Below are 12,852 nucleotides of genomic sequence, written 5' to 3'. Positions count from 1 at the left end.
CCCCTTTTTGTTCTGTTCCTTTCAGTGAAACCTAAAAAACATCTTGTGAAGGTCTCTTTGCTGTCACTGAGGAAGCTATCTCCCACTCCTGGCGTAGTCTCTGGACCCATATTCCAGGGAAATGAGGCCACTCTGGTGAAAAAAGAGACCCATGGAGCCATTTAAATACGAATCATTTCAAAGACGTATGGTCCTGTGCTGCCCAGAGCTTGGGTGTGGCTTCTGCTCTCTACCTTTCTGTTTTTAGCCCTTCTCTCCTTTAGTCTGCCACAGCACTGGCCAGAAGTCCAGAGTTCAAATCAGACATGGTGCCTCCCCTTGCCTTTCTGTCAGTTCTTTCTTACCCAAACTCTCCTTTCTCTCCTTCAGCCCTCCCAGTCCTCGCCTGGTGTTCTGTAGTCAACAGCCCCCTTTGTCCCATTCCTCGTGTTTCACTTTGCTCCATTTGTTTATTTACTCCTCCCAGCAGGAAAACTAGAAATAGAAAAAGCTGGCCTAGTGCTTAGGATTATGTCTAATGTATTTCTAGTGTTGGAAGGATAACAAAAAATAAAGACCTGCCTTCTTTCCCTAAAACCCTTCCATGTGCATGCCCAAATCCTTATGCATTGTTTGAGAAATGTGATATATTTCTTTCCCACTCATTTACATTTGCCCTTTGTCATCAAAAGGAGTCAGAAAAATTTTTGGAACCTCTCACTATGAACCAGGAAGTTGCATTTCCCCTCCAGTCACAACCCTGAAAAGGCTCAAGTTGCATTTTAAACTCACCAGGATGCCTGGTATTTGGCAAGATGCCTTCTCTTTGTCATCAGATTCCTCTGCCCTGTGGCAGAGCAGCAAGGCCGACTATGATCCCTGTAATAAGCACAGTCCTGGAGCAGCCAGAGGCCATCAAAATAGACCCAGGGATTCAAAAGAGGAAAATACACATTTGCATTTCCCATTCTCAACAGGGCTAGTTGTCCTTCATGAGAAAGCGAGGTCCAGGGTTCTTTCTGTGCTTATCCAGCCTCAGAGAGCAGAGATGAGTCAGCTGTCACCCCGTCCTCTAATGGAAGACCCTCCCCATTCTCCCAACACTCCTACCTTCTGCAGTGCTCTTTCTTTGGACTGACTTCAGAGTCTTGGAGTTTTTAAAACTCCAATGAATATATGTAGCATAACCAAGAATGGGTAGGAGGTAAAATCTGACCGGGTAGTATTGGGATTCCCTCACCCCACCCCCCTACCCACAGATGGACCAGATAGTTCTATTTTCTGTATTTCAAAAGAATTGATGTTTTGTACTATTACAGAAAATAATACAGAACTTGGAATTCTGCCTCATAATCCATCTAGCTGGTTGCACATAGCACCAGGTTTCATGCTCCGTGTTCCAGTTTGCTAATGCTGCCATTAAGCAAAATATCGAAATGGATTGGCTTTTATAAAGGGGGTTTATTTGGTTACAAAGTTACAGTTTTTTTAAATAAGACTAAATTTATTCAACACCCTAGTAAAGGTTTTGATTATAAGTATCTGACAGCATAAAAGAAAAAAACAGATTTGTAGATTTCAAATATATTAATACAAAGTGCATGACTACATCCATACAGTACATCCTAAAGGCAAAGAAAGGCGGAAGGGGAAAAAGAAGACTGTGGTTGAGGTCTAGTAATAAATAAATAAATATAGAAGTAGAGATGATCCATATTATAGTATATTCTACCACCAATACTGCAGTCAAAATGTACAAAAAAATTATAAAAAAAAAATATTTTAAATATAACTCAGGAGGAAGACGATAATGGCTGGGACTCTTGTAATACACAACAAAGGCTGTGGGAGAGCCGACCAACTCACTGTGTAGTCTGTGCATTTGGTTTTTCCAAAAGGAAGAAATACAGAATCTTAAGTTTAGATTAAGAACTATAAAACTATAGGGTACCTATAAACAGTGGCTCACTCCTTGTTATTCATACTATCCAATTTTTAAAATCCAGTTTTAAAAATAAGCACTGAGTCATGTTATTACAAGAAGGTAGGCAAAAATGTTCCTCCCCTCATGAAAGGTGATTTTTTTCCTAAAATTTTAGAATGAGGCAATGAGAGTACTTTGGTTTGGATTCAAGTAAGAGGCTCTTAACAGAGATTTCAGAATTGAAGAGCTCCATGTTCAGGATTTATTTATCACCTAACATGTCAATGCTCAGAAAGTCTGACTAAAAGAAGCCAACCCAAAAACCAACCCACTCAGCATTAACACACACCTCTTTTCTTCTAGTAGAATTTTAATTTAAATACTGAAAAAAAAAACAAACAAAACAAAACTGTAACAGGTTAAAACAAGTCTAACACCCACTCTACCCAGATAAAATCTTCACAAAGGTCAACTGAAGTAATCCAGAGCTAAACCTGAATTGTGCAGATTTTCAGTGAAGTCGCCAAACAGTCCTATAACATACACAGAAGTCAATTATATACACAGTAGGCAAGCCCTCTAAGAACTGTGCGCCAAGAAGCATTAACCTTTGTTTTGTGCCATCTTGAAGACTTGCACACTTTATTGTTCAGACATTTTTAATAGTGTATGTTCTCTACCATGTGGTAATGCTTTGGTACTATTCATGTAAGATCGCTTATCCTGAAGCCTTGCCATTTCCCCAAGAGGAGCTTTGATTCTGCTTTAGAAGTTTCATATAAATTAAAATCTTTATCAAATATTAATATGAAGGGAGGCGATACAGTATGCAACTCATACAGTCAAGTTACCTCTCTGTATATTTAGTAATTACTTTTTCTTTCAAGGTATTTGCACCAGAAAGCTTAGTGTCTCCTGCTTAATATTTCAGTTGTATAGGTTTGAATCATCAGAACCTTGGCAAGATCTTAATATTTCAAAATTATAAACAAATGCCTCTAGGGGCAAGTCTATATTATTGAATTATGACAAATTTACTATCATGAGGGAAAACAACTGTAGTCAGCCATCTTAAAAAATGCCCCAACCACTGCTTCTCAATATAGAAAAGACTAAAACTACATATGGTTTATCATACAGCAAATCCCATCTCTGTCCCCTGAAATTTCCCTAATTTCATTCATGAGAAGGGGATTTTAAAAAAGGACTTACAGAGCACTTTACAGCAGCATTCAGCTTTCCTATGAAATACTCAGCATCTTAAATATTAAATACACTTCTTTTTCTTTTAGTAAGCTAGACACTGGCTTCAGAGCTTGTGAAACTAGGGGGAAAAATAACCCATTCAAAACCATTCTAAAAATTGTCTTTTGGCAGAATAGCAAGATTCCAAGTTAAAAATAGGAGGGTCACTTTTTTTTTGTTCCCCTTCTACATAAACCTGTCACCACTCCTGAGTGGAGATGGGTAGAGGCTCTGGCTCCTGCTCCTCCAGCTTCTCAGCAGTTGTTTTCTTATTGCTGCAGCAAGGCTTGAATAGATGTGTCAATGAGGACTTCCCCAAAACAGGCTAAATTTATAGATAATCTTGCAACTTATTTCCTGTCTTTTCCAGTATGTGAGATCTGAAAAGGAAAGACTGGTGTTCTATTAGAGCTGGAAGCCATCTCGGTATCTGAGCTGTCATCTGACTGATTACTGTAACAAGGAAACCGGGCTGGGGAGGCCCTTGAGGTGGCACTGTGAGCATCACAATTGTGGCATTTAAATTCTGTCTTCAGTTTACTAATCTGGTTGCTTTTCATCCTGTTTCCAGACAGAGTTTTCACTTTCTTTGGTTTGAGTGTAGTCTTGAGACTGGGTCTTGCCCTTGAATCTACCACATGATTCCAGTTTTGTTTTTTTTTTTTTGATCCTGCTGGCAGTTTCTTCCATCTTTTCACAAGTAAGACACAAGCATTGCAGATATCTCCTGAACGAGTCTCATGCAACCCAAAACAGCTCAGAAGTCCTTTTCATAGCGTTTGCTGTCAGTGAATTGAGAACTGGAGGACTTGGCCCTGCGAATACAGTAGCCCTCTACACTTTGGTACTTCTTTGGCTTGTGAAAACCAAACATCTTTTTTTCTGGGCAACAGTCTTCCAAAAGCAGCTGTTCCATGTGTAATAATGTTCCCAAGGTGCAGAGTGCACACCAGGCCAGACCCACTCAGGTCGCTCCCTCCTCCTCGACTGCCTTGTCTAGAAAGATTGTCTCCTGCAGTTCTCCAAAGTTATGGTCTTAAGGCCATAAAATGTCCAAGGTAAGGGGGACTTCACTGGAGGATGGCCAATGGTGTCCAGAAAACCTCTGTTAGCTGGGAAGGCACGTGGCTGGCATCTGTTCCAGAGTTCTGGTTTCAAAATGGTTTTCTCCCAGGATGTTCCTCTCTAGACTTCAGCTTCTCTCCAAAATGTCACTCTCAGTTGCTCTTGGGCATTTTTCCTCTCTTAGCTTCTCCGGAGCAAAAGTCTTCTTTCAAAGGCCATCTCCAAAATGTGTCTGTAAGCTTCAGTTCCTCTCTCAGCTCCTGTGCGTTCTTCAAAGTGTCCCTCTTGGCCGTAGCAAGCTCGCTCCTTCTGTCTGAGTTTATATAGTGCTCTAGTAAACTAATCAAGGCCCAAGCTGAATGGGTGGGGCTGCATCTCCATGGAAATTATCCAATCAGAATTATCACCTACAGTTGGGTGGGATGCATCTCCATGGAAACAATCAAAGAATTACAATCTAATCAATACTAATACATCTGCCCACAGAAGATTGCATCAAAGATAATGGTGTTTTGGGGGACATAATACATTCAAACTGGCACACTCCATCTCCCAGCCAATGTTGGAGATGATGAGCCATGTGGTGACGTCACAGGCACATGTAATGCCCTTCACCACTCAGGGCTTCAACCAAGTTAGGTCACGAGTTATTCTTATAAACAAAACAGACACCGTCCCGTGGCATTTCTTGGTGGGTTTGTCAGGCTTTAAATTGATTCAAGATCTTTTGTTTTGTTTTTATTTTTGTTTTTTAATAAAAGGGAAAAGAATAAATGAGAACCAGCCAGTAGCCAAACTAAATTGCTACCAGCTATTCTGCAGTTAGGCATAAAAGGCAAATGTGCTTTTTTACAATCATGCAACTTTCTTATATTAGATTAGCTGTATGTTTCAGAAGGGGGCAAAGCTTTACTGACTTTTCCAGACACTTTTAAGGGTGCTACAAACACTGGTAACTGTTGGAAATTTTTAAAATTTTTTCAAACCTAATTTTTTAAGACAAAAATACTTGTTTATAATTGCAAGGCTCTTGGAAACCCCCACCCCCACCCCCACCAAGTCCCAAAACAAAAGTATGACTGGAGAAATTTCTGTAAGAAACAAATGGAAGTCTAGTGAATAAGGATATCCTCTGATTCTCTTAATAATCTCAAAACCCCATTATTCCTTGCTTACTCATCCTTGAAAGAAAAGCCTATCTTAGCCTTTTATCTCCTCCCAAGTACTATAGCTGGATTCTCTTTGGCATTGGTTCACCCTCATATTATTGAATCCTCCTTTTACATTTTTAAGTGAGGGGTCTTTCATATATTTAACCTAGGCCCCTTCAAGCTTCAGTAGCTCTCCCTGCTCAACTGCTATTAGAATTTGCCTTTAGCCCTCCTAATTATATACCATTTTATCAAGATGAATTTCCTAAAGCTTCCCTTCCATCTGTTCTATCTGACCGTGGCAAAATTACCATGAAGTTTGAGGAGTGTAAATGTGCCTCTCCCCAGAGTTCAGCAGTGACATGGAGTTTTGTTCATCCTGTTTCATATTAGTTTGGTCATTTTAATTGGTATCTAAAATGAAAATGCATCCCCATCCCAGTTCAGCATCTTTGAGGAGGCAAGGGGATCCCTACAGGCCTCTCCTCCAGTTCATACCACTAAAATTTAAATTCCAACTCTAATTTGTAATTTGTGGGCAGCATTGGCAATATCCCTTAGAGGATCAAAATGACAATTACAACTGCCCAACCTGCGTATCTCAACAAAACAAAGGGAATCTACTAGATTTTTTTCTCAGAATGGAAATAGCTGTGAAATCCATGATACTGATTTAGCTGTGCCCAGCAACTTTTCTGACAGTTGGGGTCCTGCAAAACTTGAACATATCTTGATGTTTTCTGCATTGTCACTGTTTCTGAACATCATCAGGAAACTATCCCAAGGGAATCATCTATAAGGATGTGGGCTTCTGTCTCTAAGCAAAGCAACCCATGTGTGCAGGGACAAAATTTTGGAGCTCTTTATTTACTGAAGTCCTGATCTGTATCAAAAATTTAAATGAAAACATCCATTGGGGGTTGCAGATCAATTTTGACTGACTCACAAATTAAATAGGAACTAGAGAGATATCTGAGTATCCAACTGTCTAAACCTGATGGGTACACAGAGAAAATGGTTTTATTTTTCTCTAGTCATTGGAGATTTGGGGAATTATGTTTTTTAGAATCTCCTTTTCCTCCTGGGGAGCCAATCCTTTATAAATTCTTAAGCACATTCTATATTGTCCATGTAATGTTTAGAGATTAAAAACCACAATCTGACCTAGTTTAAAATTCCAGTCTTTTATCTAATTTAAATTTTATCAACTTTGCTCTCCCCACTGCCAGCCAGTCTTTCCTTTCAGGGACTTGGAGAGTAGAGACAACTTGATCTGTTGTATATGCACCTGCCCCTTCCTCCTTTTCTTCTCTAAATTCCACTAGGATGTTGAAAGTGAGGAGAATTGGCAGAGAGGAGGGCAAAAGTCTTTTCTTGAACAGGAGCTATTTTGTTCCTTTCTCTGTATACTGGTGCTGCTTCTCTAACTAATAATAATACCAACAATTACAAAGTGCATTCTCAATGCCAGTGCTTTATAAATACATGAATTTATTTAATCCCTACAACCCAGTGAGGTAGGTGCTTTTACTTTCCCACTTTACAGATGAGGAACTTGCAGCACAGCAGGCTGTCCAAGCTCACACAGACCCAGTATTCAAACCCAGCAGATGCCAGAGTCTAAGCTTTCAACCCCCCGCTGGCTTTAAGGTCCCTGTCGCAGGCATCTAAATCCTGGTTCTCTCTTGGGACATATGAGTTCTCTGGGGAGTCCTTCAGAGGCTTCGTGGTGCCCAGTTCCCTGATGTGGGAGACCCTGTACTGGTGTCACCTCTCATAAGCCCTAGCCCTTGATCTCAATCCAAGTTCGGGTAGGTACCCCACAGTCTCTTATTATCGGAGTCCTCTTGCCTGGTGGCCAGGCCCCTTGGTAACTTAGCTAACCTTCTACAGTGTCCCTTTAGCTCATAGAAAAGTCATATGTCCCTGTCACTCTAAATGGCAGGGAGCTCCAATGCCCACCCTCTCTGTCCTGCTGTTCTCTCTGCAGTTCTCTTGCCCCCCACCCTGCTCAGATGGCCACAGTGAGAATCATGTGAAATCCTTGGCCCACGCACTTATCTCACTGGGCAGTGACATGCCTGCAACACCAATTTCCCCTCTTGTCACCAGTGCTCTCTTTTGGCTGAGTTGGGCATGGAAAAAGCTAAAATAGCCTTCCTCCCACTGGCCAATAATTTAGGACTTCTATTTTCTCTCCCTAGTCTTCCACTTCTATACACCGGGGCCAGATCTGGAGCAAGGGTGAAGAAAGGAGGGTACCCCTTCAGGCTGGATGGATGACTGGCGGGAGTAGAGCCAGTTCACCCAGCACCTTGTCATCTTCTCAGATCTAATGTTTGTGATTCTCTTTAGAAGGCAATACCATGTAAAAACAAACAAACAAACAAAAATACACAACATTTCCTTGGCTTTGGGTTCCAGTCTCTTAATTCTTAGAGAAAAAAGTTCCACTAGACATTGTGAAATCACATGCACATATTTCATTCAAGGATAAGGAAATGTAGGGAAATAATTCATGTCCTTCTCTTTTATTTTTACTGAGATGCCCTCCACCTTATATGAAAGCTGAGAACCAAAATGATTTGCCTGATTATAAAGCCTAACTTATCAGAACAAAGAATGGGATGATTATGCTTTTCTGGACATTTCAAGGAAAAATATCAAGCCATCTATTTGTGTGTGTTTACATGTTTCCCATAATCATTTACCTTACTTATCGAGGGTGTGCCAACTTTGGTGAAAAAAGATAAATAAACACAAGGGGTCCATGCTGTGAGCAGTTGGAATGAAAATCCCAGTGTTTCCCTGGGATTAATATGGTATATTTATAACAGCCTAATTGACCAAGAGCAGTTCACCTAAAACCACTTTGCCTAAACTCAGTTTACCTAACTTCAGTTTACGTGACTAATGCACCTAACGTCTAAAATTCTGAATTCAAAATGAAACACTTTCCAAATGATATGGCTGAGAATTTCTGATTTTTTTTTTCATTTTTTGTTGAATTTTATTTTGAAATAAATTCAAACTTACAGGAACAGTTGCAAAAACAATACAAACCCCATACACAGAACTCCAGCATACCCCGACCCCCCTCCCCTGATACCCCAATCCACCAACTTTAACAACCTGTCACGCCACCATTTCTTTCTTTCCCTCCCTCCCTCCCTATCATCCATTGTTCTAGTTTGCTAATGCTGCTGGAATGCAAAACACCAGAGATGGATTGGCTTTTATAAAAAGGGGGTTTATTTGGTTACACAGTTACAGTCTTAAGGCCATAAAGTGTCTAAGGTAACACATCAGCAATCAGGTACCTTCACTGGAGGATGGCCAATGGTGTCTGGAAAACCTCTGTTAGCTGGGAAGGCACATGGCTGGCATCTGCTCCAAAGTTCTGGTTTCAAAATGGTTTTCTCCCAGGACGTTCCTCTCTAGGCTGCAGTTCCTCAAAAATGTCACTCTTAGTTACACTTGGGATATTTGTCCTCTCTCAGTTTCTCTGGAGCAAGAGTCTGCTTTCAATGGCCGTCTTCAAACTGTCTCTCATTTGCAGCTCCTGTGCTTTCTTCAAAGTATCCCTCTTAGCTGTAGCTCCTCTTTAAAACATCATTCACAGCTGCAGTGAGTTGCCTCTGCCCATCAGCTCATTTATATGGTTCCACTGATCAAGGGCCACCCTAAATGGGTGGGGCCATGCCTCCATGGAAATTATCTCATCAGAATTATCACCTACAGCTGGATGGGGCACATCTCCAAAGAAACACTCAAAGAAATCTAATCAAAACTGATAACGTCTGCCCACACAAGATTACATCAAAGATAATGGCGTTTGGGGGACACAATACATTCAAACTGGCACATCCATCATCTATTGCTCTGTCTTCTGAACATATGAGAGCAAGCTGCACACATCCTTGAACAATATAATTCACATGTATGTTTCCCATGAACAAGAACATTCATTTATGCAATCCCATTAAGCGCAGCTAAGAAGTTCAAGAAATTTAACATTGCTATAAAGCTTACATTCTATATTTCATTTTTTTCTTATATCCCAACTGTGTCCCTTTGAGCCTCCTCTCCTCCATCCTCAGCTCCCATCCAGGATCATCCTTGGCACTTAATTGTCATTATCTAATTAGACTGTCTTTTTTTTTTTTTTTTCTTCAATTGTGGCACCATATATACAGCATAAATCTTCCCCTTCCAACCCCGCCCAAGCATTCTATAGTGGGATTAATCACATTCACATTGTTGCAATGCCATCACCTTCCCACCACCCATTACAAGAAATTCCCCCTCACCCCAAACAGAAACCCTACACTCATTTTTTATTAACTCCCCAATGCCCCTTCCCCCACTTCTTGTAACCCATACTCTACTTTTCATCCCTATGATCATATTCTCTGATACTTTCTTTGTGTTTACCATGGGGCTTAAATTTAACATCTTAAATCTATAACAATCTTGTTTTCTTTGACACCAACTTAACTTCAATACGACACATAAACTATGTTCCTATACTTCTCCATTCCCGCACAATTATGTAGATCTTGTCAAAAATTACATATTTTATATTGAGTCCAAAACCACTGATTTACTGTTATACTTTATGTCTTTTAGATCCTGTAGGAAGTAAATAGTGGAGTTACAAATAAAAAAAACATTAGTATTGGTATTTATATTTACCATGTGATCTTTACTGGAAATCCTTATTTCTTCATGTGGTTTCAGTCAGTTGTTTAGTATCCCTTCCTTTCAGCCTACACAATTCCCTTTAGCATTTCTTATAGGACTGAGCTACTGGTGATGAAGTCCCTCAGCTTTTGATTATCTGGGAATGTTTTCATCTCCCCCTCATTTTTAACCTCCAGGTGTTTGTGAATTTTCGAAGTCTCTGATGGTTATTGGCATCTATTTGCATTCCACTGTGGTCAGAGAATGTGGTTTGAATAAATTCAATTTTTTTAAATTTACTGAGGCTTATTTTATGTCCTAGCATATGGTCTATTCTGGAGAAAGTTCCATGATCACTAGAGAAGAATGTATATCCTGGTAATTTGGGATGTAATGTTCTATATATGTCTGTTAAATTTCTCTATATCTCTCTCTCTTTTCTTTGTTTCTGCATCGGTAGGGCTCCCTTTAGTATCTGAAGTAGGGCAGGTCTTTTATTAGCAAAATCTCTCAACATTTGTTTGTGAAAAATTTAAGCTTTCCCTCAAATATGAAGGCGAGTTTTGCTGGATAATGTATTCTTGGTTGGAAATTTTTTTCTTTCAGAATTTGAAATATGTCATGCCACTGCCTTCTCACCTCCATGGTGGCTGCTGAGTAGTCACTACTTAGTCTTATGTTGTTCCCTTTGTATGTGGTGAATTGCTTTTCTCTTGCTGCTTTCAGAACTTGCTACTTTTCTTCAGTAATTGACAGTCTGATCAGAATATGTCTTGGAGTGGGTTTATCTGGATTTATTATATTTGGAGTTCGCTGGGCATTTATGCTTTGTGTATTTATATTGTGTAGAAGGTTTGGGAAGTTTTCCCCAACAATTTCTTTGAATACTCTTTCTAGACCTTTACCCTTCTCTTTCCCTTCTGGGACACTAAAGAGTCTTAAATTTGGACATTTTATTTTATCTATCATATCCCTGAGATCCATTTTGATTTTTCCAATTTTTTTCTCCATTCTTTCTTTTGTTCTTTCATTTTCCATTCTGTGTTTCTTGAGGTTGCTGAGTCATTGTTCAGCTTCCTCCAGTCTTGTACTGTGAGTATCCAGACTCTTTTTAATTTGGCCAACAGTTTCTTTTATTTCCATAAGATCTTCTATTTTTTTATTTACTCTTGCAATTTTTTCTTTATGCTCTTCTAGGGTCTTCTTCACGTCCTTTATATCCTGTGCCATGCTCTCATTGTTCATCTTTAGTTCTTTGATTAATTGCTCCAAGTACTGTATCTCCTCTGGTCTTCTGATTTGGGTGTTTGGGTTTGGGTTATCCATATCATCTGGTCTTATCATATGCTTTAAGATTTTCTGTTGTTTTTGGCCTCTTGGCATTTGCTTTACTTGATAGGGTTCTTTTAGGATGTGAAAGATTATTGAAACACCAGTCTCTAATTTGTCAGATCTACAGCTTGGTGGCGTACACTTTCTCTAACTAACCAGCAGATGGCATCTGCGAGTCACCTATTCCCCTCAAGTGAGTTCTCCCCAACTTTGTCTTTGTGGTGTGTGGGGGTCTGATTCTTGTGGGGTCCAATTGGTGCACTAAGTTTGGGTGTGTTGTTGGTGCTGTCCTCCCTGAATGTAGGGCGTGTGACTGGGTGGCTAGGGAGGCAGGACAGCTTTAATAATCAAACCTCCCAGGTGTTCCTGGAGACTTAAGGCTGTTCCAAGAGTCTAAACCTTCAGTTCCATCTCTCCACAGATTGTCTCTGCCACTGACCCACAAATCCTTGGTATTGGAGTATGGTCCCTGGGATTTCCAAGTGGGTGATTTATTTTTATATTGCTAATAATTATCCTATCACATTTTATGAATGATATTATATATCATTGTGGGTGTCTTTTTCTATTGTGTTTAATTTTGAACACTTACAGAGCTATTTAGCCAATTTTCAAAACAAAAACAGAAACAAAATTCCAGCCGTCTCTGGGAATAAGTTTCCTAACCTCTCCTCTCTCCCCTGCCCCCTCTCTCCTCTTTCCCCTTAGCCTCCACATCATACTTTCATGATGCAAAGCCCCTGGTGAAATTCTGTGCTAAGATATTGCCTGGGCTGATGATGCCCATGGTTGACTCAGCTTGAAATATCCCTGTACAGAAGATTACAGTTTCTGGAGATACTCAACAATTTCTTAATCTCCTTCAAATCTGCCTGTTTGAGCAGCATCTGACCTCCTAGCAGAAACAGGAAACTTTTCAGAAACTAAAAGATTAAAGATACCACATCCAACCTATCTTCTCCAACCCATAAGATGGAAATGCACTAATTCTCTTTTCTTTTCTCCTTTAATTCAATTTCCTGTGGGGACTTACTTTCCTGTTACTAGAGTGGAGGTAAGATACTATAATCATACCAATGTTTACTTTTGTTTTTCCTTTGACATGCTGTTTATTGTCTATTATTTGCTAAGTACTGTGATTTTTTAGAAACTTTCTAATTTCTAGTGCTTTTAATACTCTTAAAAGATGACGATTATGATGAAGATTAAGTTAGGTAATTTAGAGATTATGTGCCAGACGCTGTCCTAAGAGCTTTACATGTGTTATTTACATTTATTCTAAAAACAAGCCTATGAAATAGGCAATAATATCCCTATTTTACAGAAAAGAAGCTAAGAGAGTTTCTTTGAACTAGAGAGTACAAGTGACTTACACAACCAGTAAATGATGGGCTTGGGAGTGGAACCCAGAACTGCCTCTGGAACCCTCCCTCGTAGCTGTGTCCTGTGGATAAGATGGGATCACATTGTAAT

At 39.8% G+C, this 12,852-nt stretch overlaps 1 protein-coding gene and 1 pseudogene across 5 annotated transcripts in view; one reads left to right on the top strand and one right to left on the bottom strand.

Moving 5' to 3' along the window:
- MUSK (muscle associated receptor tyrosine kinase) overlaps positions 1-12,852 on the top strand; it is a 138,525-nt gene that overhangs the window by 88,623 nt on the left and 37,050 nt on the right. For all 5 annotated transcript variants that reach the window (XM_037797580.1, XM_037797578.1, XM_037797577.1 and 2 more), the window contains one exon: positions 12,427-12,433. In XM_037797580.1, coding sequence (XP_037653508.1) covers positions 12,427-12,433 — 7 coding nt within the window. The remainder of the gene's footprint in view (positions 1-12,426; positions 12,434-12,852) is intronic.
- On the bottom strand, positions 3,348-4,040 carry LOC119504945 (annotated as a pseudogene).

This window comes from Choloepus didactylus, chromosome 10, assembly GCF_015220235.1.
Source record: "Choloepus didactylus isolate mChoDid1 chromosome 10, mChoDid1.pri, whole genome shotgun sequence".
Classification (NCBI taxonomy): Eukaryota; Metazoa; Chordata; class Mammalia; order Pilosa; family Megalonychidae; genus Choloepus; species Choloepus didactylus.
The sequence above is the reverse complement of the archived record's forward strand: the minus strand, read 5'-3'. Positions and strand labels throughout refer to the sequence as shown.